We start from the raw sequence: 25,199 nt of genomic DNA on the forward strand, positions 1-25,199 counted from the left end.
ATATAGGATGGGATTTTGCTGGCGGCCCCAGCTGTGTGCACTGACCATGTTCCCCCACCACCCTCGCAAGGGATGGGCAGAGAGGGGGGAGAGGGTCTACACTGAGACGCCTATTCTTCCCCAGCTGATACACCCCAGAGGTTTCTCTCCCTCTGCAGACTCCCTTAAGACAATTGTTATTCTCCATTCTGCTCCCTCCTTCCACTAGGGTCAGGCCTGCCTGTGGACAAAGTAGACACCCTCCTACACCATTCGATCTTTTGAAATGAATTTATTTTATGAGTTTTCTCAGACAGCTAGAAAACCAGCTTCTTACAGGCCTCCACTGCCCACAGGGCTTTCCTCCACGTCCCACACGGTGCCTTCACATCCACCATCTGAGGGCCATCAAAGGACCTTATACCATTCTTATTCTGCTCATCAAGGGCTAGGGTGGAAGGGAAGACATGCATTTTGTCCCGAACACCCCAACTTCATCAGATTATAATCTATTAAGAGGACAGTCACTGGGGTAGCCTTGAAGTTGGATGGGGTGGGATGAAGCCTCCTTTTAATCCCATAGGAGTGATTCCACTAGGTCACTGATCAAAGAAGTAACTGTCCCCAGGGGTTTCATCTCTGGACAGGGGGAAGAGGTGGCCGAAACTTCCCAGATCAAGGGCTGACACAGGAGTCAAGGCTGCCTGCCAGCTACATAATGAGGTTAGGGCCCAAGCATGGTAGGGCTAGGGCAGTGGCAGGGCTAGTGAAGGAGTCTGGATACAGGGTCTGGAGTGCTGCCATCCATGAAGATGAACATCTACTGCACCCCAGCTTCTCCCACCAAGCCGCAATGAGTGAGGGGTCACAACTTTAGCCTAGACCAGCAAACATGGCTATAATCCCTTGTGACCAGCTCAGCCCATTCTCAGACCTGCCCTCTCTCTTCGGAGGCCCCGCCTGTGAAGCACAGCCCATTGTCCCCCACAATATAGATGAAATGAGGGGAAGTGACTAGTGAATGGTGTTCTTTCCACCTCTGGTCAGTTCCCAGCAGCCCTTGCTGGCCCTAGAGTGTCAGCAGGCCAGGGAAGAGGTGGGGGACAGAGTGCAGCAGTGGGGAGAGGGGCTCAGGGACCTGAGGGTCAATGAGTAATGGGCAGGGAGGCCAGCCCAGGAGGAGGTGGAACCCTGGCCTCCCCACCCAGGACTTCTGGCCTTCCGTGGGCCCAAATAACCCCAACATTGGCTCATTTTGCAGGGGAAGAGAGGAAGGCCCAAAGAGAGGTGAGTGTGAACCCAACCAGCCAGAGATGCCGGGGTGCAGTTTCCCTGGCCTGGGGTGCAAGGGCCTACCTAGCAGCTGGCCACCTACAGCATAGACCTCCCTTCCAGACTGCAGGAGCTCAGAGACAGGATGGAACAGGAGATGACCCCCTAAACCCCTTCCCCCCCCGCGCATCCTGAGTGGGGCCCAGAAGTCAGAGTGCCACTCTAGCCCTGCCAGCACCTCGTGAGGGCCCCTCCCCCGGGCAAGCGCAGAACCCTCCCACCCTGTTTCTTCTGCTTCTGCTGCACTAACTGGACGGGATAATTTCCAGACCAGTGAGACTACATGGTGGGAAGAACTTCTGAAAACCACTGCATGTGGGTGGCCGGGAAGCACAGATCATGGGTCCCTGGTCTGTGTCACTTTCAGCAATTCTCTATCCTTACGTGGCCTTGGTTTCCTCTTCTGTTCAGAGACTGTGAGTGAAGACAGGCTCTGAGGCCTAGAACTCACTTCTAACACCCTCCCCAACTCCTCACCAAGTAGAGCCACTGTAGACTTCAGAGGACAGGCAGGCTGGGGAAGGGGAAGGTCAGTCACATTTGATGGAATCAGCTTCAAGACCAGACTCAGTAGCCAAGGAGGGGTTGGTTGGAAGAACAGCGCCACCTGCTGCACAGAGGGGTGGGCCCAGGCAGGGCACCTGCTGCCTGCCTGCCCACCCTAGGCCTTCCCGCCACTCTCCAGGCCTCCCTGCCCTGGAGGCAAAGGCTGGGCTGGGGACCCTAAGATGCCCTGGGCCTGGCCACATATTCTGTGCCCTTCTAGGCAAGTCCTCAGCAAGGACTCAGCCTGCCCTACCTACAGGCTGCTCTGGGCATGGTCAGACCTGCCAGGCACCCCAAACTCTGGCTCTGCAGTCTTGGGCAGCCTTCATGCACTCTCTATGTGCCTCTCTGAGCCTCAGACCTTTCAGGGGGGAAAATGAAACTATAGCTTTCAGGGCTGTGATGATGTGGTAAACACACATCATCTGGTACATCTCTCATGAGGGCAGGACTCCACAGTGGCTGCCGTTATGCACATGGGGCTCCGACGGTCTTCTGGTCTTCTGCTCCCCCACTGCAACTCAAAGCACGGTCTTGAGCCCATCACTGGCCACAATTCTTGGCCTGGCCGGCGGCTCTTGTCTGTAATCCTAGCACTCTGGGAGGCTGAGGTGGGAGGATAGCTTGAGGCCAGAGTTCAAGACCAGCTTGAGCAAGATCAAGACCCCGTCTCTACTAAAAATTGAAAAATTATCTGGGTGTGGTTGTGAATGCCTGTAGTCCCAGCTACTTGGGTAGCTAAGGACAGGACCACTTGAGCTTGGGAGTTTGAGGTTGGAGTGAGCTATGATGATGCCACTATACTCCAGCCCAGGTGACAAAGCTGTCTTTAAAAAGAAAAAAAAAAAAAAAGAAAGAAAAGAAAAGAAATGCAGACTCTTGGTCCCACCCCAGCCCCACCAAGCCTACATCTGCATTGTAATAAGAGCCCCCAGGTGAGTCATGGACACAGTGAACTCTTGAGAAACCCAGATCCAACCCAGCTAACACTCAGCCTCAGGCTGGGCTGTACCAAAGCCACCCAAACACAACCACATCTTGGAGGTCAGAACAGGCTCTGGTTGGCCAGGCATGGTGGCTCCCGCCTATAATCCCAGCACTCTGGGAGTCTGAGGCAGGTGGATTGCCTGAGCTAACAGGTTCGAGACCAGCCTAAGCCAGAGTGAAACCTCATCTCTAAAAATAGCTGGGTGTTGTGACAGGTGCTTGTAGGCCCAGCTACTTGGGAGACTGAGGCAAGAGGATCGCTTGAGCCCAAAAGTTTGAAGTTGCTGTGAGCTAAGATACCACAGTACTCTACCAAGGGCAACAAAGTGAGACTCTGTCTCAAAAAAAAAAAAGCAAGTACAGGCTCTGGTCCCAAGGAACCTGTTTCTCCCTTACACTTTCCGGTTCATCCAGGGAACAGTCACAGAAGTCCCTTCCCCCAACTCTGTTTTTATCTTAAACTCCCAAGTCCCTAATCAAAGGGAAGAGAGGTCATTCAAGGCGGCCATCGTGCTTCTACATCCAGTTTATACACAGCTCTATACAATATACAGAAACCTTTATATACAGATATATTTATAGAATAAGCTATATTAATTTGTCTCTCATTTTTACAGCAATATTAGTTTGGATCTTTCATACATTAAGTACAAAAAAGTCACGGGAGACTGGCACATAGAGAGTGCATGAAGGTCTGTGGGGCCCGGCTGCCCACTACCGATTGCATATGGAGTCGCCCAGGCCCCTAGGAGGACAGGCCAGCGCACGCTGGAGAGCTTGTGCTGCAGGTCTGGGGGACGGAGTGGGGTCGGTCTGAGCTGAGCTGGGTTGGGTTGGGCTGGGCTGGGCTGAGGGGGGTGGCTCAGACCCCCCAAGTGTGGTGTGGGACAGAAGGGGAGCTGTGCAGCAGGCCCATCCTGCAGGGGTTGGTGAGGGGCAGGTCACGGGTGGGTTACTCCTGGGTGTCCAGGGCTGAGTCCAAGCCTGCCCCAGTCCCAAGCCTGAAACACCGTGTGGCTGCAGACTTGGGGCTGGGGCGTCTGTCCCTGATGGCTCAGTCCTGGGCATGGGTGGGCAACACACCCGCCTTAGATCCCAGGACCCACCCTGGCAGAGGAGGAATTAAAAGGCCAGACTTCAAGTGTCTCCCTGCGACTGGCCGGGGTGCTTGTTGGACCTTTCCTCTGATTTAAGATTTTGTCTGGTTTTTTAAACTCTAAGGGCCACTGATGTCATCTTGCTTCTGTGCTCGGCTGAGGCTGTGCCTTGGCAGGGGGAAGTGTCCCGCAGTCTAGTGAGGATGGGAGTCCCAGAGGCTGAAGGGAGGCCCAGCTCCCAGGTCTCTGTTCCCTCTGTCAAGTGGGGAGGTGTTCCCAGGGCAGCCATCCAGGCCAGTCCCATGGGGACCAGAGAGTGGGCAGGGTCAGGCCCAGATACCAGTGATAATGGGATGTGGGTCTTGATCAGGGAAAGCCACTCAGGAGGTAGTGGGCTGGGCTGGAGTGTGAGGGACCATCCTCCAAAGAGACAAGGCACAAGCAGGCAGTCAGCCGTGCAGTCAGAGCCTTGGCAGAAACCACTTTTCCAAACCAGGGTCAAAACAGCAGGCACAAGGGGAACAGATGGTGTCTGAAGCAGAGTTTGTCCTGAGGGCCCACTGCACAGGCCCCATGGCGCTTGCTGACTGTTTTCTGGGCAGGCTGGGAGAGGGAGCAGGCAGGGCAAACAGGGCAGGTGGCCCCCAGCACCCCTTCCTCAGGAATGGTGCACACTCATGCACATGCACACACACGCCCAACACTAGCATGCACAACCTCTCCCTGCATCTCTGGGAAAAGGTTGGTTCTCCACCTCCCCAGCTGTTTCCCAAACTCAGCAGGGAAGGAGCCTCAGGCTACCCCAGAACAGCCCCCCATTTCCTGGTCCTCATGGCCACTCCCCTGGAGAGTGGGCAGAGGGTCTCCAGCCAGGTCCACAATACCCTATTCTTGGCCCCACCTTCCTGCCATCAGGTCATTGGGGAAGGGAGGAAGGCCTGGTTCCCAGGAGGGAGCCCAGGCTAGAGAGGAGGGAAGGCTGAGGGGGGCAGTGGGATGTTGGTATCAGATTCTAGGGCCCAGAGCTGTCTACGCATGGCAGGGGTCACATAGAGGAGTCAGGTGGGGCTCCTGGAGGAAGGAGGCTTCAGGTGCCTTCCTCCCTGCCAGAGCTCTGACTCTGCAGCCAGGGGTGGTTAAAGAAGTGCCCATCACCCTTCAAGTGCCCAGAATCCCTGGGGGCAGGTGAAGTCAGGAAGCCAGGAAGCAGCAGGCATGTGGAGCAGGCCTAGGGGTCAGGGCCCATCAACACAGGGGTTAGCACAAGGGCCACCAAGCAGAGGAAGGGCAGTCCTGACTCCACTTTACCCCAAACCCCTTGGCTGCCTTGGGCCTCTACTCAGAGGGGGCTACTGAACATGTGATTGGGCAGGACTGGGGACTTGCAAGTCCAGGACATATCCTGAACCAAGCCCAGCAGCTTCTGTAAACATATACAGCACTGCAGGCCACCGTGGTGGTGGGAGGGTCACCCCAGGGGGCTGGCCAGCAGGCACCAGATCTGGGGGGTGGCCAGGGCAGATGCCAGCCTGGACCACATGAGATATGTGGGAAGAGGGCTGTTCTCCATCTCGGCCCCGGGAGAGCAGCAGGAGGCAGTGATGGGGAGCCAGCTTGCCCACTGCCTATCAGGAACAAGGGGTGCCAGGATGCCCCCGTGGAGGGCACTCAGGCCAAGAGGACTGAATGTGGTCTGCTTGCAGCCCCCAGGCTCCTCCCTGCTCCATGCCCTTCCCATCTCTCCCCATCTGGGGGGCCAGATCCCAGCTGCCTTGGCTCTGGGGGTCCAAAGCTGAGGTAGGGATGCGGACCCCCAGCTCAGCAGCACTGCCTCATGCCTGAGGCTAAACTGGCCCCTGGACCTCTCCTCAAAGCTGCCTCACGGGAGGCAGCCGCTAGGTGCCCACAGGGCCACCTGCTCCGGTCTGGCAGCTAGCAGCGCTGCCGGGGTGTTAGCGTGCTGAGATGACCAGCTCATCCTGCTTGGCAGGGCTGGCCCCACAGCCAGTGGGGGTAGAAGTCCGGACCTTGTCCGCTGCCAGGCACTCCTGGCTGCTGAGGCCTGTGGGTGTCAGGTCCATGAGCTCACCCGAGGAACTGAGTGGGAAGGAAGGAGACAGTGAGATGCCCGAGGAGGGGTCAGCTGAGCCAGCGAAGAGCCGTGGGGGTTTGGGCACCAGGTTGGGCTCGAACTGGGCACGCAGCAGTATCTCTTGCTGGCTGGGAGACTTGGGGCCCTCCGCGTAGTCACTGGTGGGGCTCTCAGGCACCACCATGCAGTAGAGGTCCTGGAAGGAGCTGCTCTTGCTGTCCAGGTTGAAGAGGCTGTCGATGAACTCTGCGAATTCTAGCACCTGAGGGCTGGGCGAGTCCCCCAGACGCCCATTGTGCAATGCCAGCTCCCCACAGGGGGCCACCTCACCACCCCCACCACCCTCACGACCCCCCTCTTCCTCCTCCTCATTGGCCGCACTGGGGGGCCGCTCGGGAGTGATGCCCCCGCTGCCCAGGGCTGCCTCCAGGGGCTGCGTGTCCTGTGAGTGCTTGGACAGGCTATCAGCTGCCAGCAGCTCAGTGCGTGAACTCAGGGATGGGTTTTCCTCAGGGATGGCAGGGTCGATGTAGAAGAGGTGGCCCTCATCACGCTCCAGCACCGCGTGAAGGCTAGGTGAGCCACGGATGCTGCGGAAGCCTGAGGAGCGGCGTGAGTCAAAACTGTACAAAGACTCAGTGTCCGAGAGGCTCTCCATGGTGGCCAGTGGCGCTCGCCGTGCTTGCAGCTCTGCCGCCAGCCGCTCCTGGGTGGACAGCAGCAGCAGCTCTACAGGGTCCTGGCGGGCTGCTGCTGCAGCAGCCACTGGGGACAGCAGCCGCCCCTCAGAGAAGCCCTCCAGGCTCATCTCAGACTGAGACTTGCTCCTGCAGAAGGAAAGGAGGGCAGGGGATGTGAGACTTCGAAGGGACAGAGACCAGCCTCCCAGTTCCCTGGCTGGAAGGTACTTGGTAGGCCTAAAGGGGACAGTTAGTTCAGCAGCTGCTAAATGGCTTAGGACAGGAAATGCCTATTTTTAAAACAACAACAGACGAGAACCCAAGACAGAAGACAAAAGAGCTGATACTTGGAGCACCAGGCCCGAGGAATGCTTCTGGGGTCCCCTGCACCAGTATCCCTGTTGCTGTACTGATGGGAGACTGAAGCCCTGACAGATTGGCTGCCCTAGGTCACTCATGAGCCCTAGAGACAGGGAGGGAGAGAAGAGGAGGATCAAGGGAAGGTGGGAGGAAGTGAGGGGAGAGAGTCCTGCCCACAGCTGGCCCCTAGGACCAGCCCCTAGGGCTCCTGACACTTCCTCCCTCATCTCGGGGTTCCTCCCTCCTCTCCTATAGGTTGAAGCCCCTCACTCGCAGACCAGCCTGCAGGGAGTGAGTGAAGGATTGGGAGTGGCTGGCCACAGCAGTTACAGTGACTGAGAATGGACACCAGCTCCTTCATCTGGTCATGCAGCTGCCACAGGACTTGTACAAATGGCAAGGAGAGATGTCCAGTGTCCCTACCAAAAGCCAGGAAGCCCAGATCACCCTTCTCAGCAGCTACTTGGCCAGATGTGTGACCAAGGACATAGATCCTCCCCTGGAAGAACCACTGCTTAAGAGTCTGATGCCCCCAAAGAGTATGTATGAGATGAAGAGCGCCTGTAGCTTACGTGTGTGCCCCTGTGTGTTTGCTTCTGTCGCACGGGTGGAGACAATCATAGCTCATTGCAATCTCCAACTCCTGGGCTCAAGCAATCCTTCTCAGCCTCTCAAGTAACTGGGACTACAGGCATGTGCCATCACACCTGGCTAAGTTTTTGTTTTTATTTTATTTATTTATTTATCGACAGTCTTACTCTGTTGTCTTCGGTAGAGTCCTGTGGTTTCATAACTCACAGCAACCTCAGACTCTTGAGCTGGAGTAGTCCTCTTGCTTCAGCCTCCTGAGTAGCTGGGACTATAGGCACCTGCCACCACTCAGCCTGGCTAGTTTTTCTATTTCTAGTAGAAAAACTCACTCTTACTCTCCCCTCACTCTTACTCAGGTTGGTCTTCAACTCTTGAACTCAAGCAATCCACGGGCCTAGGCCTCCCAGAGTGCTAGAATCACAGGTATGAGCCACTATGCCTGGCCCTGGCTAATTTATAAAAAAAATTTTTGTGGAGGTGGGGTTTTTCCACACTGCCCAGGCTGGTCTCAAACTCCTGGTCTCAAGTGATCCTCGCAGGAGCCACAGAGCCTGGCTGCACCTCTGTGTCTGTGTGTGTGCATATGTAAACCAAATACCTGTGTCTACTGGCCAGCCCACGTGTGCCTGTGTGCCTGGGTCTGGGCAGAGGCACATTCATGCATTTACTTGCATGTCTGCCTGTCCTTGTGTGTCCTCATATGTGTGTGTCTCCATCTCTGTTTTGGTGTGTGTCCTACACATGTGCATGTTTGCATGAGGCTATCTGTGTATTTATAATTGATAATTTGTTTGCATATGTACTATATTCAATGCTAACACATGTGTATCAATACATGAGTGTCCATCTCTTCAGGTATAAGTAGGCATGAGTCTTCATGGCCCAAGGTCTGTGAGTCTGTGTGTGCCTAGATTGCCCCTAGCCCATACGGGCTTCAGGGATGGCAGACTGGAGGACAATCAGAGCAGCGTGAGAGGGCTCCAGAGCAGTAAGGCAAGTCCAACCCTCTCAGGCAGAGTCTGGTGAGCATAAGTGTGCCCTGCACTCTGAAACCATGCACTGGGTGAGGTGCTCAAGGCCGGGACTCACCTGATGCTGCTGTTGCGGTGGTCTGCGGTTGACAGGTCCACGGCAAGTCCAGCAGGCATGGGCGGCCCTGTGGGGAGTGGCTGCTGCTGGAAGATGAGTTCGGGAGTCAAGTCCACCTCTGTGGGGCTCACCATGACCTTAGCGGCAGAAAGAAGAGCTGTCTTCCCCTTGTTGTAGTTCTCCAGTACCTGTGGACAGGACATGGGACACTGGTAGTAGTGGAGGGGCGGCAGACCCAGCTCTGGGGCCAGAGCAGGGAAGGGTCACAGGCCCAAGCCTCTCTGCACACGGAGCCTCACAGGATCCACTGGGTCCTGCTCTCCTTCTGAGGTCCCTTCTCCTTGAGAAAGCCTGGGTCTTGCCCCACAGACTGGCAAGGTTGATGTGCTCCTGCCCTGTGTCCAACCTTTCATTAATTGGTGGGGTGGGAGTGGCTGAGGCTGTCGCTGCTTGCCCAAGCATGTGTTAAGTTCTGGATGGCCTTCAGGACCTCTGACCTTAGCCTGCCTCACAGACAGGCCCCTGGGAGTATCCTAAATGCCTCCCCAGCATGGGGCAATGTGGCGATATGAAAGAGCCAGGGGTGTGGAGTCTTTCTGTACCCACCAGAGCCTAGCCAGGGACCCTGGCTCAGCCACCTACCTTCTCTGAGCCTTAGTACCCTCATTTGTGAAATGGGAACCATGATCCAGCATTGTGGGTGCTGATGAGAGACCAACATCTCTGTTCCCTGTTGCTGTCCTCCTGGGGGCACCTGGGGCTCACCTTGTTGAGGCCCTCCATGACTACGTAGGGCAAGTGCTCGTGCAGCATGGCCGGCGAGATGATCACCTCATTGAAGGCCTTGTTGTCGCCCCAGATGGCAAAGTAGGTGGGCTCCTCCTGCTCACAGCAACTGAGAGGGACACAATGGAACAGAGGGAAATTGAGGGGTAGGGTTGGCAGCCTGGCCCTCGACCCCCAGGCTCTGATCTTTGCCCACACATTAGCAGGGCTGGGGGTAGATTTAGAAGCTCTCTGCCCAGGGCTATGTTCCTGGGTCTGGCCGCTTGTCTCGGCCTGTGCTCAGCCTAGGAAAAGCCGACCTCACACCTCAGCCGCAGCCCTATGTAGCCTTCTCACCTGCTCCACCTGCTGCCAGGCCCAGTTCACCAGCTTTGTGGTAGCCCCCACTGGGAAGGAGGGACCTGGGCCTTACCCTCCAAAAAAGCAGGATGCAGGAGAAGTCTACCTACCCACCCACTCATGTTCTCTCTCCTGTCCTGGCCACCCATCCTTGCTCACAGCTATGTACCAACCAATCCTATTAGTGACACGAAGTAAGAACATGGGGGTAAGCAGGCCAGGGCCTTAGGGGTGAGCCCACCAGGGCACCATCAAGAAAGGGCTGACACCGAGGGCAAAGCTAGGACCATCAAGAAAGGAGCTTAGAGTCCTGCTCAGGGAAGGCCTCTTCTTCCATTTCTAACCCAAGGCTGGGGAAATTCCTCTATGGGGGCCCTGGGCCATTGTCTGCCAGCCTTGCCCCCCAGCCTTGAGGAGTGACTGAGCCAAGGCTGGCCCCCCACCCCCCGCCACCTACAGCAGACCCAGGATGCGGGGCAGCACCTACCAACACTGCTCCGCGGGGTGATTGTGGACCACGTGGATGATGCGGCCAGGCGGGTAAAGTGGGGTGCTGGCCGAAAGGGCAATGGTCAGGTCACTGGGGTGGGTCCAGAGCCGCGTGCTGGCCAGGGTGGTGACCTCCACCTCTTCAGGCAGCTCTGACTTGGGGATGCATTTGGTGGCCCCCACGATGATTCGCCACTGCGTGGGGCAATGGGGAGATAGGGACAGAGCTGAGCAGCACTGGTTAGGGGGTAGAAGCAGGGGTGCTGTGAAGGAGGTGAGAGGTGGGGGGTTGGTGATGAGCAGGAGAAGGGCAGTGGCTGGAGCAGCAAAGTTGGTGCCCACCTGAAGAGGCAGAGGCTGAGGTGTACGGTGGCCAGATGGCCAATAAGATGCCAAGGACAGGAATTGCTGAATTTCAGGGCTGGCAAGGGGCTGGAAGCCCAGCCAACCCCTCATCTAGTGGATGGGGAAACAGGCCCAGTGAGGGGCAGGGACTTGCTCTAGGTCACTCTACAAGTCAGAGGCAGAAAAAACCCCAAAGTTCAGTCCAGCTGTACCTGCCAGGTGTGACCCAACAAGTGCCTAGGACTGGGTCTGGAAGAAGTAGGTTTACCTCCCCAGAACCAGGCTCCTCCTGCAGACATGGTCCCACAAAGCTTTGCTGCCCCGCCCACTACCTGGTACCTGGCCCAAGGCCCTGCCTGCCACAGAGTCATAGGAACCAAAGCTAGGAACAGCTCAGACTGGGCTGACTTGGCAAATGGGGGCGAGGGCCTACTGGGGCATGGGCTTGGGTAAAGGAGGTGACCTACTGGTCTGTGCCTGCCACCTCCTGTACCTGGCTTGCTTCAGGGCGCCTGGCCTGGCCTGGCCTGGCCTGCTGAAGGCTAGCTTGGCACGGGAAGAACCTGCTAGAGTCCTCTAAAGCCATGGTATGGATTAGAAAGGGCTGACCCCTTTTTTGGCCACAGCAGAAAATCAGAACAAAGTGTATCCAAATCCTCTCCACAGGTCATTTCCAGCCTTCTCTGAGCCTGGGGAATCTTGCTAGGCCTCCACAGAGGCCTCTCTTCACCCATTCACAGCACTAAGCCTCAGAGATTGCTTTTTTTTTACTTTGAACAGTTCTAGGTGACTTGAGTCCCTGGGTCTCAGTTCTGATTCCATTATAACTTGTCGTGTGAACAAATTCCCCTCTCTCTGGCATTAAATTTCCCTATATGTACCGTGATAGAGCCTGGAGATGTTGAGGATCTGACAGCCTGAAGTTAGATGACCAGCCACACCCAGCCCTTGCTACACTGTGGCCTCTTGTGCTTTATCCCAAGGGATCAGTGGGGGACAAGGAGAAGGCTGCCAAGGATAGGGTGTCAGGGCGGGAGCTCACTTTGGGCTTGGTGCTTCGCTGCAACACATCCAGGAGTTGTCTGCGGAAGCCTTCCAGCTGGGAGAGGCCGATCCTGGGGAGGGAAGCAGATGGGCCGAGTGAGGCCCTGGGAGGGCACAGGGTGAGCACACTGGGGGGCAGGCACATACCAGCCAGAGCAAGAGGGCCAATCAGCTGGGATCATTGGAGTAGAGGGATCAAAGAGAGCAGAGTGGAGCAGGGCAAGGCACCAGCCTTCACCTTGGCAGCTGAGGGTGGGTAGGGTCCCTTGGGAGACACAGGGACTGGGACTGAGAGTGGGGTGAGGTGCAGAGGGGGAAGGAGCAGCCTGGCGGGGGACCATGGGCAGGGGTGACTTGCCTGGGGACGAGGTCTTTGCCCAGGACCACGGCAGTCACAAATTCCTTAGAGTACTCCATGGCATCCTCACTGTGAGGGAAGCGGAGGTGGAAGCTGAAGCTGAGCTGCCCCAGCTCCTCCTCTAGCTGCAGACTCGTGGTCTTCTGAGGAGCTTGCAGGTGCTAGGCTGGGCTGCCTGCTTCCTGCCCTGCCTTCCCTGCAGCTAAGGCTTTGCTGGGGTAGAACCCAGCATGGCATTTTACTGACCCTCAACCTCCTCCATGCCCCACTCACCAGGCAGTTCCCAGGGCTCCCTGTGACTGGAAGCCAAACTGCCCAGTTTAGCCCTCAGCCCCCATCACTCCTACCTGCTCCGGCCAAGATGGAGGCCCCAGACCACTCACCTCAGCAGGCCCCCTGGAGGGGAGTAGGCAAAGCACTTGAGAGTTGGGTACTGTGGGCGCAGGAGGAAGGAAAGAATGGCAGCAGTGCCTGCTCCCAGGGAGTGGCCCACCACAATCAGGCCATAGTGTTTGGTCCCACGGCCCTGGGGACAGAGAAAAGCCTGAGAGCCCTGCCCCACTGCCTGCCAAGTGGGCTGTCTTAGCCAATACCAGGGACACCAATGAGTTCTCCCAGACTCCTGGGATCCTGTCTGTGTTGCGTGGATACTGGGGCAGAGGGGGAACCAAGCTAGGTCCCCACAGAGTGGCTGCTTACAGAAACTATTCTAACACACCCCCACTGATCCTGTAAGACCCTGCTCAGAAATTACCTCCTTGAAAGCCTTCCTGATGTTCCAGGGTGGCTCCCTCCCTGCTAGGCATTGCTTCTGCGCCTGGGATAGACCTTTCAATCACCATGGTGGCTACACTCTGTTATAATCATTTGGTTACCTGTCCCCATCCACTTCTGCCCTAGTTACTGGACTGGAGTCCCCTGAGGCCAGGGACTGCTCTGCTTTGGAAAGGGTAGATGCTGGGCCCTGGGTGCTGCTAGCACTGGGAGTGGCCAGTGGGCAGGACTCAGATCACCTCCAGCAAAGCAGCACTCCTTCTATCTGCTCTGTGATTATTTTGTCTTTCTGCTCCATAAAATTTCCTTCTGAAAAGTGGCTCTGCAGCCATAAGACTTAGAAGCCACTCAGCCCATATCATCTTTGTGCTTCCAGTGTCTGCACAAAGCAGGTACCCAGGATGGCAGGCGGGGCCAAGCAAGGTACCCAGGAGGAGCTGGCACAAAAGAGGAGGAGGTTGGCAGGACCAAGTGAGGAAGGGATAGGAGCCGGTGTCAGATGGCATGTAAGGGCTGGGCCTGTAGGGGAAATGGGGAGGCCTCATCACTCGTCCCCGGTCCTTTGCTGCCTTGCCAAAGGGAGAGCGGGGCTTGGTGGCATGAAAAATGCCTCACCAGGTCTCGCCCGAAGGCCTGGGACAGAACCATCTCCTGCTCCAGCTTCTTCTTGATGTACTCAGCTGACAGGACCATTCCCTGGGTTAGGAGGAATAGCAGGGGGGTTAAAGGGAGGCCAAACCACCGTGGTTACAGCTCACTAACCCTGTCCCACCCATTTTCCTCTTTGGTCCTTATAACAGCCCAGCTGTGGGGGCTGACGGACACTGATCACATCATTTCCACTTCACAGATGACAAAATTGAGGCTCAGAGGGTTGTTGTGTCTGACAGAAACTGCCCATCTGGGTTGGGTAGGGCTATGGGGTCTCTGGGTGGGCTGCAGTGAACCTTCCAGACGAGACCACATTTCTCTGACCAGTCTGTTCCAGTGAGCCCATGAGCAGTAAGCAGCATTTGCATGCTGGCAGGGGAGAAAGTGAGGCTGCAGGGTGGGTACCTTGTGGCCCAGCCAGGTGCCGTGGTGCCCCTCCACAGGGAGGCGCTCAGCATCACCCGTCAGGTCGGTCAGGGCATCCTGGGGATGAGAGAGCAGACAGGTGAGGGGGTGCTGAGGACAGAAGTAAAAGGCAGGCACTCCTAGGAGCTGGAAGCCACAGGCAGCATACCTTGGGGGACAGGGTCCCCCGGATACTGATCACCACCTTCTTCTTGTCATGATCCACAGCCACGTAGAAGGGTGTTTCATAGACCTAGGAGGTGGGCAGCTTGTCAGCCTGAGTGGCCTCTGGATGGGGCCAGACTCAGGGAAAGTGACCTTAGAGTCTCTCTTTGCCAGGACATCTGGGGGTTCCCAGGGACACTGTATTTCCTGCCTGACCCAGCTCCTTGCTCACTCGAGTGGCCCTGAGTGTGGCCATTCTGCTTGCTGAGTCCAGATAGGCAGCAGCCCCTCCCCAAAGCCTCACTGCCCCTGACCTCATTTCCTTTCCCCAAAGTGCTGGGTGTGAGGTTGGTGTCCACTTTCCCTCCCTACCCAGAGGTAGTTCAGGCCAGGGTCGGGGAGGAGAGGCCTACCTCTGGTCTGCCTCGCTAGAGAAGGCCTAGAAGGATGGGCTCAGCACCCCCAGGCCTTTAGTTGCCTGCTGCTGGCAATACCAGGCCCCAGCCCTCCCCTGCACTCACCGCATCATGGCAGGAGGTGTAGACAATGTCCACTGCAGTCATGTTCTCATCCAGGAAGTGGCGCCGGATGGCAATGGCATTACAGCCACAGCAGTTGTCTTCCTCAATAGTGACTCCAGGGGCAAACCGGGGCCTTGCAGGGCACAGGCAGCACCTGGGGTGGGGTGGCAGAGAGCTCAGGGCCAGGGAACCCCTGACGGCAATCTTCCCCTGTCATCCTTCCTAAAACCAAGTACAGTTGAGCTTTCAGCTCCATCCCTTCTCTAAAATCATCTCAAAAATGCCCTTTGCTAAGTCCTGAGTGACCTCCACGTTGCCGAATCCATTGGCCATTCCCAGCCCTCCTCTTACTTGAGATCTTAGCAGCAAGACCAGGGGCCTGTCTCTCTCCCACTTGGCTGGATCCCTCCTTTCTGGGATCTCTCCTCCAGAATAGGCCTCCTCATGGCACTGACACTGAGGTCCGGCCTTCCACATCCCTCCAGCTGGGCTTGTTCCTGTGCACCCTGGGCTTAGATGCAGCCTTATCCTCATGTGCCTGGGAGTCTACCTAGAACTGCTCCGACCTCAAGGTGCCACCACCCAACCACCTATGCAACATCTCCCCTTAGACATCCAGCAACTTCCAGGACCCAAACCCTGTCCCTGGCTGCCCAACCCCATCCTCCCAGAGCCCCACCAGGTATTCCAGCACAGCTTGCCACAACCACGCCACTTGCTCAGCACATCTACTCAGCTTCGCCTTCAGTCTCAGGACCAGACCTCCACCCCTTCCCCCATATCCACCTGAGAGCAGTGCAGTGGTCATGATCAGCCGCCCTGTCAACTTGGCAGCAGAGTGACCCTTTTAAGAGAAGTCAGGCCACGCCGTGTTCCACTTAAGACCCTGCAGTGATGCCCTGTTTACCCCACCTAGCCTGGTTTCTCGCCTCCTTGCCCCTGTTCAGACACCCGGACACAGTCCCACCTCAGCACCTTTGCATTGCAGCACCCTCTGCCCCAAATGCCTTTCTGTCCTCACGTCCTCAGGCCTCTGTTCAAATGTTACAGTACAAGGAAGCCTTCCCTGGCCACCTCAGTCTAGCGTAGCCAGGCTACCCTTGCCACTGGGCATTCCCCATCCCACAGGTACCTTTAGGTCGGTCCACAGCACCTATCTGCTCCCACATACTACACATCCCCTTGTTTATGTGTTGTTTGCCTCCTTGCTGGGCAGTGCACTCCATGGGGCAGGCTCACAGCTACGTCCCCAGAGCCAAAAATAGCCCCAGGCACACGGTAGGCCCCACAAAAGTGAACCAAGGGAGCCTCTGGGCTGGGCACCCAGCTAGCTGCAGCTGCTCCGAAAGCCACCAGAGGGAGCCAGCACCCAATAAAACAGGCATCGGAGCCTGGAGCATGTGACCAGGTCTGCCAGCTGACATGGGGTAACAGATAAGATTTTATTAAGAATCCTGCGCTTGTAGTCCCAGCTACTTGGGAGGCTGAGGCAAGAGAATCGCTTAAGCCCAGGAGTTGGAGGTTCCTGTGAGCTGTGTGAGGCCATGGCACTCTACTGAGGGCCATAAAGTGAGACTCCGTCTCTACGAAAAAAAAAAAGAATCCTGGATTTCAGTGAAACTTGGGAGGTTCGTCCCCATTTGGAAGAGCTGCGCCTGCAGGCCTGTTACACATTTTCTTCCCTAAGAAAGCCACAGGGCCTGAGGGTGGGAGATGGCCCCAGAGCATGCTGGGAGACCCTGACCTCCCCCATGGCAGACCTTGGTCTGGGGGCCTGGGATCCTATGGTACCCGTCCCTCTCTCTCTAACCTCAGCCACACACAAGGCTGTAACAGCATGGCCTTCGGATACTCCGATATGTCCCCTCTCAAATGCGAGGGTTCTTAGCCTCAGTTTTCCCTCTGTGGGAATGAATGCTGACTGCTATTTCATGAGGCTGGTGTGAGGTCAAAGGCCCAAGATGCATAACTGGTGCTCACCAAGTGGTGGCTCATCCTCTCCAGAGAGAGGGCTTCCTCTGAGCCAGGAATCTGAGGGTCAGCAGTGGCATCTTCTGGGGCAGTGCTCCCACCGTGAGGAGGCTATAGGGCTTGAGTGCTAGCCTGGTCCCTCGCAGGGCTTCTCTTGCCCAGGGGAGAGAGACCCACCACAGATCCAGGGCAGGGCTGGAGCTAAGCGAGGTCTCCGGAGGGCAGCCAGGCCAAGGGAAGGATGGAAGAACCATTGCCAGGTGAAAGGCCTGGCCCCAAGGCAGGCGGGCAGCCCTTCCTCTGGCTGGCCCAGGAGCAGCCTGGGGTGCTGAGAAGGGCACTGGATTCTGGCTTCTGCCCTGACATCCTGGTCTGTGGGCCTGTGCTGCGGCAGGTATGCCTCTTCTCTTCCACCAAAGCACCTGGTCCTTCCAGGCAGGGGCCTGGCTGGGCTCTCATGGGGTCTGAGGACCCTCTGCACTCACGACTGTCTCTCTGTAGCACTAAAGAACCTGATGCAAACATCAATATGCCTCCTGTCTGCAGAGCACCAAAAGAGCCCACCCTTTCAGTGATTCTTTAGATTCTGAAACATACTATGGGCAGGTTGGACAGATACCACCGTCACAAATGAGGAAACTGAGGCTTCAAGAGATACTTCGCACTGTGAGTAATGGAACAGGGCCCACTAGGGCCCAGGGCTTAGGACTCCTGGCTTGGTGCTCATTGTGAGACATTTTCAGCCACAGTGGGCTCGGGATACAGGGAAGAATGGCAGCCATGTGCAGCTGGCAAAGGTGGGAAGGGACATGAGGTGCCCTAGTCCTTTCTGATCAGCCACTAGAGCAGTGGTTCTCAACCTTCCTAATGCCGCAATGTATTTTCATTGTTATAAAGGGGTCGCGACGCACAGGTTGAGAACTGCTGCACTAGAGGATGGTGAGGATAAGGTCCTGAGAACCACCCAGCTTTCTGAGGAAAGTGAGGGTACCACAGAGCAGGTGTGGCTGCTGTGGACCCCCAGGGAAGAGGCATCAAGGACAGAAGTTGCTCGCCTGCATGCCAGCCTTTCCAGAACAGGAGCCCAGGGAGCTGTCCTCCTTTTGCCTGGCACGAGCTGAGGGCAGAGGCACCAAGGATGGGGAGGTTCTCCCTGGAGCAGGTGCCCTTTTCTGGCCCACTTAGGAAAACAGAGTCCACCCACCTCCAGCTGGTAGGTTAAGGATGGAGCCAGGCTGCAGGACAGACCTGGGCTGAGGCCCCTCTCAGCTCCCTGTGAAAGCTCACAGCCTCTAAAGGGCATTCTTGGTGCCTTTCCACAGACCTCTATGGATTAGGCCTCCCTGCCAGAAAGGCAAAACACAGGAGGGGGAGGGGAGGCGAGAAAAGGGAAAATGTGGGCAGAACAGAATGGTTGAGGGGGCAGAGAGAGAGAACCAGAAGGGGAAGGGAACCAGTGGTGTGGACATTATGCAATATCTCCTTTCGTCCTCTCCAAAAAAAATTCCATGGGGATCAACACTCCCATTTCACAGATAAAGAAACTGAGGCTCAGCGGGGTAGACCAACTTGCCCAAGCCTACAAGTAACAAGTCTGATTTAAACCCAGACTGTGTGATTCCAAAGTCCACAATGACATTGCCCAGGGATAATGCAGACCTAGAAAGGGCCCAGAGAAGGTCAGGAAGAGAACTCAAGCCAAAGGGCGGGGAGGAGCAGGGCAGTAGGCAGAGTCCTGTTTAGGAGAAGCATCCAGCTTCATTTTCTCAGCCTCTCCTGGCACTGGGAAGGGAGGCAATATCGGTGCTGGGACAAGCAGGGTACTCACGAGCAAGACCGGGCCAGCTGGCAGAGGCCACAGGCGGGCTTCCGCATCAGGTACATGGGCCACCCGTAGGCAGCCAGGGCAAAGAGCATGTAGTAGCAGACCTCTTTGTAGCGGAGCATCTCTTGCTGGAAGACAAGAGGTGGAGGGTGGTTACCTCCCACCCTCCCTCTGCCCCAAGGCCCTGCAGGTCCACACCCCAGAGGGAGGGGCTGCTGGTGTCCTCCTAAGGTGTGGGGCCCCAAGCCTTGGAGGTTGGACTGCTGCTCCAGACGGTAATTGCATTTCCCTAATTATCTCCATGCAACCAGGGCACGGATCCTCCTGAGACCTGTCCTGTTGCTCCAATCTCAGAATTAATGGTTTAGGGACAGAAAATCACTTGGAGCGTTGGATCGATTTCCTCGCCTGTTTTCCAGGGAAGGGAAGAGAACTGAGGGGGTGACTCACCGCACCTCAGCAATCAGGCCCAGAGAAAGGACTGTGCTATTGGGAAAATTTAACCCTGAGAGGCCCCAGGCCCTCCAGCTGGGGGTGTCCAGGCCTTGGGCAGCAGAGCAGGCCATGCTGGGCAAGGAGATCAAACCTTTTAGGTTCTCAGTTCTTTGTCTACAAATAGGAGACTCCAACCTGACTTATGGTGTCTTCCATAAAACTTCCAAGGCTCTGGGGAGGGGCCATGTCTGGGGGAGATTGGGATCTCTCTAGAAAAAGGCCCAGTCTGGAACTCAAGGTGGTTATCAGCTGTAGGCTGTAGGGAAGAGGAGGTAGTGGTGTCCCAGCCAAGCTCTGACTGCCCTAGGCACCAGGGAGACTCAAGCACTTAGAGGGAATTAGTCACCTTGTAAAAGTTAAGGATGGTGATTAGTCACCTTGTGAAGTGAAACAGGTAGTGCCTTAATCAGGGCCCAGAGGGGCGGAAATGTCCCTGGCCAGCTCTGTCTGCTCTTCAGGAATGAGAGCAAGGTGTAATTATCCTCTCCAAGTTGGGAACTCCCTGCAGGCTGGCAGGGCAGGGCAGGTGCCGGCAGCCTCTGCCAGGTGGCAGGTGTGGACCCCAGCACCCCAAGGCCTGCAGCTGCCTGCCTTGGCCAGCTCCCCACCATGAGAGGTGGTAAGAACAGCCAGGCAGACCCTGCTAAATGGAGACAGCTGGCTTGGGGCACCTGCTCTGGACATGGATATCTTTCAGGAGGACACAAATGCCTGCTTTGGGGAGTGTGGACAGGCAATGAGAAGGAGACTTTTCTAAGGGTCTGGGATTTCTAAGGAGCAGCTAAATAATTCTAGCAGCATCCTGACCTGAACTTGGGATAGCTCATCTCTTCCCAGCTCTGTATGCAAGGCATGCCTGGGGTCATTTCACAGATACAAGGACAGGCTCAGAAGGGGTGAGGGACTTGCTCAAGGCCACAGACGCAGGTGGTAAAGTAGATACACACCCAAATTGGTTTGTTTCCCAAGGCAATGACAGCCTCTCCCTGCTGCCAACTGTGGTTTCTGTGGGATCAGCCTCAACTTTCCCAGTTTCTACGAAAGGTGCTTGAGGAAAGATTCGCCTACTAAAAAAGCTTGGGCACCAAAGTGCTATGTCTCATGGTCTTTTGTAACAGCAGCAGCAGCTCACCCTTGTGAAGCACTTTGTAACTTCAAAAGGCCAGGACCAAACCTGTCTGAGCTTGGCTAAAGGGAAGCAGGGGATTTGTCTGTAGAACCAGCACGATGTGGAGGTGCTTGTGAGGGCATCATCTGAGCAGGACAGCTCTCTGCAGAGCCAACAGGGGAACTGGTCAGGAGATGTGCGATTAGCACTGCAAGGCATCTGATTAGGTCATTCTGGCAGAGAGGGGAGGGACAAAGCCCGGGGTGGGATGGGAGGTGATTTCTGACTCACCGAGTTCTTGAGGTCGAGATACTTGGTGTTTCTGGTCACTGGCATCCCAGACAGGAAGGCCAAGATGTCATTGTTTGCCTGTAAGAGCAGGCAGGTGAAAAGGGCACCTGCTGCCCCAGGCCAAATTCATGGCTGAGAAAGGGGGTCCAGAATTCGGGTTCTGTCTGCTTCCCGAAGGCCTGAGAAGCCCATAGAGCAGGTGGCTTCTCACTCTTCCAAGATGTACTCAGCTTCTGAAGTTTCCCCATATTTCTAGTTGCTCCCCTTCTACCCAAAGCGTCACATCTCTGGGGATGCTCCCAGGCCTCACCAGGGGGGAAGACATTTGCTCTGAGATGCTGAGAGACCCTAACTTGGATGGATGTGTTGGCGAGGATGTGGGGATAGAGTGGCAAATACAGATGCCTAAAGTGCGGAGCAGGCACTCACTAGGCCCCTGCGATTCGAAGTCATTCACTAGGCCCCTGGGATTAGAGGTCCTTTGGAGGTTGGCCCCAGAAGCAGGTGCACATGGCCCGGAAAGGGAGGCCACTGAAGCAATAGTCGTGGAGAAGCTGGCAGAAGGACGAGCAGGGCAGCGGAGAGGCAAGCAGCAGGTGACCTCCAGGGCTCAAGAGGGTATGTGACCTCTAGAGAGGGTGTGTGATCTCTGGGAGCCCATGGGAAGGGGCCTGGGAGGGCGGTGTGGGGGCAGCTGCCTGGAGGAGGGGCCACAACCCTTACCTCGTCCAGCACAGCGTTGCGCTTGGCCCGCTGCCGCTGCCGGAGCAGCACCAGGCCAGCAATGATGTCGGATGGTACGATGTCGAGATCCCGGAAAAACTCAGCAAAGAGGTAGGCAATTTCCGAGTAGGCATCCTGTATGGTTCAGGAAAGGCCAGAGGCGGTAGCAGGGGAGCAGGAGAGAGGACAAGAGACCAAGAGTAAATCCCCCAGGCTGGGAAACGTCTGATCTAGGCTCCCTGGGCAGGCTCGCCCCCGGCACCTCCACATTACCAGCTAGGTGTGACCCCCAAGCAGCCCCGTGCAGCTGTGACCCTGAGAGCCCTATCTGGGGGAAGTCTGTGGCCCTCACAGACCTGGCAGTAACCGGGAGGGACAACACTGACCCTTCTTCCTCTGCCTCCTGGCCCTCTACTCTCCTGGGGTCCCTGTAGCAATCACCGTCTACCAAGCATAGGTGCCAACTGGAGCCATTTCTTTTGCCCTTTTCCCTGGATTCTGGGAATCAGGCCTGGATGGCCCAGGATTATTTTTGCTATAGTCTTTCTCCTGAACACAGAAACCAAACTAAGCCCCTGGCTGTTTCTGCCCTATCAGCTATGACCTTGGAAGGCCCCCACCCCAATCTTAGGTCCCCTCCCCCGGCTGCCCATGGGCCACTGGCTCAGTGACCCCTACAGTGTGCCTGAGAAACAGTGTTACTGCCATGCCAATGGCCCCTCTGGCTTCCCTCTAGGCTCCTGGGGGAAGCCCTTGTCTGGGTCTGGGCAGGAGGAGGAAAGGTAGAGAGAGGCAAGGCTGGTGTGCTCTGAGTCTTCCATGCCTCCTACCACGCTGGAGCCTAGAGCATCTTCCCTAACCTTTCAGGAGAGACAGAGGTGGGAACAAACCCAGGGCAACTAATTCTGTCCCACCAGGTTGCACCCTTGAGTGTCTGGCACTTGCAAGAGAATAAATCAAGGGCCGCAAATTCAAATGCCTAGTGAGGCCAAACAGACCAGCTACTACTCAGCTCCAGCTGACTGGCCCTGGGAGAGGGCCGGCATTGCCAAATTAAAAAATACGGACATTTGTGTAAACACCCTGATTTTTAAATGTTGGCATCCAATCCACATTTTTAACCAATGTAGCACAGGCTGATCAAAATGTGCTTTAGATTGGACCTGGCCCCTGGGCTGTCAGTGTCTAAGGGACCCTTGCTCTGGGGCTCCCCTGGGATGTGCTCCCTTTTTCTTTTTTCACCAGGGTCGGATGTGCCTACGAGGGGTGGGCAAGCCCTCCACAGGGGCAGACCCAGCCTCCGTCTGCCCTCTGCATGGCTGGTCTGAGGCCCAGGCCCTAGGCCGTGACCCCTCACACCTCCCCAGAGAGAGACCTGCGGGGATTCTCCCCACCCGCCAGGGGACCTCGGGGCTTTCTTACACTTGATTACTCACTCTACGGCTCACCAGGGGTGGCTGGTGGGGAGGAGCCACTGGAGGCTTCCCGGTGGCTTCCGTGGAGGCACTGTGCTGTCTGCCTCAGGGAGGAGTGGTCTCCTGACCTCACTGGCTCTGCTACTAACTAGCTGTGGGACGCTGAGCAAGTCAGTCCACCTCTCTGGGCCTCAGCTGCCTGATCTGCAAAACGAGGGGTGGGACTGGATGATCTCTAAGGTCCCTGCCCCGCTACAGGGCACCCCTCAAGGAGTCCAGGGCCCAGCCTCCGCCCAGGGGCCGCCCCCAGCTGACCCTGCCTTCCTTCTAAAGAGACTTGGCATTACCAGGCCTGGCCCCTCTGGGCACCCCTCAGAGCCCCCAGGTGCAGCCTGGGCCATGTAGATGGTCTACTGCTCCTCCAGGTGTTCTGCTGCTAGTGACGTGCCACTTTTCTCTGCCTTCGGGTTGCCCTGACTTTTGAGTATTTCTTCTCCTAAACTAGGCTGTAAGTTCCAAGGGGGCCAATACAAAGTCTTCACATCTCTCTGCTCCCTTGACAAAGCAAGTGGACAAAGCAGTGTCTTGCGTGTTCAAGTGTGAGCAGATTTTTCACCTTGTCCACGCTGGAGATGTTGCTCTTTTCCACCAGCCCTGGCCCTCCTGGCTTTGCCAAAGGAGCAAAAGGCCCCCGTGTCACCTGACCACATGACGTGAGCCCAAGGGAAATGACTTTTCAGTACTTACTGACTGGGAGTCTTTTGTCCGAGTGCAGCAGAGGAACACTTTGAGCCGGCGTGACCAGCTGGTGGCCTGACCTTCCTCTAAGCGGTGCCTACAAAGGCAGAGAGTTGGCATGCGTGAGGCAGGGGGCTGCAGCAGAAGAGCTGGGCCCAGACGTTATGGAAACATGGAGGCCTGTTCCCAGGACCCTACCAAAGGGCTCCTCAGCAGGTGGTCTGGGGGAGAACAAGGCCCAGGCCTGGCCAAAGCTAGGTGGCCAGTGACCTGGCTATCAGCCAGTATGGGCACTCCCTGGCAGGCTCTGCTAACCTAAGATAGTATGTGCTGTTAACCAAGGGTTGGGGGGATGGTCCATGGCTTTTGGAAGACTGAGCATGCCCTAGGGCTTCAGGGCCAGGAGCCCAAAGTGTAGGCTACTCTGCAGCCCAAGTGTCCAAAGGCTCAAACCAAAGCCCTGGAAGATGTCAGCAAAGTGCTGGGCCTCTCCATAATCTCCATTCCAAGGCCTGGAACAGACCTGCCAGACAGACCTGCTTCTCCTCAGAAAGGATACCAGATACTCACAAACTCTGTACTTATAGGAAATTTGCAGACTGAATGAGCCTCTGCGTTTCCCAATTCCTTCAATCTGCCAGCCAAGTAGGGAGGGTTCCCACTCCTCACTGACATGGTTACCCCATCCATTCCCCGCCCCCAGATGGGTCTAGCTGTTCAGAAGGGGAATCAGGGTAACCAGGAGTCTATACCTAAAGACAGAGCCAGTTATCCATAAACGCCCCTCCCATGCTAGGTGTCCAGAAGCCAGTGTATTTGGGCATAAAGATAAGAGATCCAACATTAAAAACATGGACTTCCAAAGCCGGCAAGAGGAGAAGCTTGATTTTGTGCCATGTGTTGGCCCCTTAAAAGCCTGGTGCTTTTAAGAGGTCATGAGGGGAAGGCAAAAGTGGCCCTCAAATATGTTCAAGGCACTTAACATCCTACAGGAGTCACTAGCCACATAATTCCTTGAGCCTCTTGGCTCCTCTCTGTGGCCAAGGAACACTTCCTGCTCCCAGAACTTGGTTGCACTAGGTGGCTGGCCACAGGAAACAGGAGACCCACAGGGCGTTCTAGGGCTGTAGGAGAGGCTCAGGAAATGGTACAAGGGAAGTGCTGCTTTAGGGATTTACCAACTGTTATGGACTTGGGGAGCATTGCATCCTAAACCAATGTCCTACCTTCTAAGGGCTTGATGCACAGACACGGTGCTGACCAAGCTGGAATCTAAGAGAATTACATTTTTTAAAGCTCTCTAACCTAATGGAGATCAAGGAGAATTTCCCACTGGGCGTCTGGCCTGATGAAAGTGCTGACGCTATACTTTACTACAGTACCATTTATAAACACCAGGAGGTGGATGATTTCAGGAGTGAGTGAGGTGACAGGTTTGGTCTAGTGCATCAATAAGGCTACCAAGACCTAGATAGGAAGCCACATGCCATATCTGGAAAGAAAGTTCCTGGCCCTTGCAGCACTCTGCCTCACATCTCACTAAAATGAAAGGAGGGTGGACATTTCTGTTGTAAAAATCCAAGGTCAAGGCTTCCAAGGAGCAGTGCTGGGAATAACCACCCTCAGAATTCACTGGAAGGAGAAAGGGCCAAGGACTTAAACGGTGTCCTGATTTTCAGAAACCAGAATAACCTAAGAGTATGGTGCAGCAGGGTCCCCACACTGGGAAGTTGCCGGATTGAAAATGTCTGAAAAAACTATTTGTAAGTTTTAGAGCAAAAGGAGAGCAAATGAAGAACATTCTGAGAAGTGGTTAGACGTGAGCAACCACTCACGTGAGCTGCCCTCCCAAGCCCCACAGAAGAGCTGGAGAAACCACAGGAGGCTGAGGGCCTGGGAACTCCAAGGCCTCTTATCCTCCTTCACAGGACCCAAAAACTGCAGGAAAGCTGTCTAATCAAAATGACAGCAACCGCCAGCCCCACTGCAAAGTCACTGGCTGC

At 56.0% G+C, this 25,199-nt stretch overlaps 1 protein-coding gene across 1 annotated transcript in view; it reads right to left on the reverse strand.

Annotated features, from left to right (window-relative positions):
• Window positions 1-3,356: 3,356 nt before the first annotated feature.
• DAGLA (diacylglycerol lipase alpha) overlaps window positions 3,357-25,199 on the reverse strand; it is a 64,735-nt gene continuing 42,892 nt past the window's right edge. The window contains exons 6-20 of the mRNA XM_053562051.1: window positions 23,206-23,293; window positions 21,044-21,178; window positions 20,321-20,398; window positions 18,430-18,554; window positions 14,631-14,784; window positions 14,114-14,197; window positions 13,945-14,022; window positions 13,504-13,584; window positions 12,498-12,640; window positions 12,115-12,183; window positions 11,755-11,827; window positions 10,366-10,562; window positions 9,519-9,648; window positions 8,754-8,941; window positions 3,357-6,860 (exon numbers count right to left, since the gene is read on the reverse strand). Coding sequence (XP_053418026.1) covers window positions 5,894-6,860; window positions 8,754-8,941; window positions 9,519-9,648; window positions 10,366-10,562; window positions 11,755-11,827; window positions 12,115-12,183; window positions 12,498-12,640; window positions 13,504-13,584; window positions 13,945-14,022; window positions 14,114-14,197; window positions 14,631-14,784; window positions 18,430-18,554; window positions 20,321-20,398; window positions 21,044-21,178; window positions 23,206-23,293 — 2,590 coding nt within the window. The 3' untranslated portion in view covers window positions 3,357-5,893. The remainder of the gene's footprint in view (window positions 6,861-8,753; window positions 8,942-9,518; window positions 9,649-10,365; window positions 10,563-11,754; window positions 11,828-12,114; window positions 12,184-12,497; window positions 12,641-13,503; window positions 13,585-13,944; window positions 14,023-14,113; window positions 14,198-14,630; window positions 14,785-18,429; window positions 18,555-20,320; window positions 20,399-21,043; window positions 21,179-23,205; window positions 23,294-25,199) is intronic.

This window comes from Nycticebus coucang, chromosome 14 (genome assembly GCF_027406575.1).
Source record: "Nycticebus coucang isolate mNycCou1 chromosome 14, mNycCou1.pri, whole genome shotgun sequence".
In the NCBI taxonomy this organism is placed as follows: domain Eukaryota; kingdom Metazoa; phylum Chordata; class Mammalia; order Primates; family Lorisidae; genus Nycticebus; species Nycticebus coucang.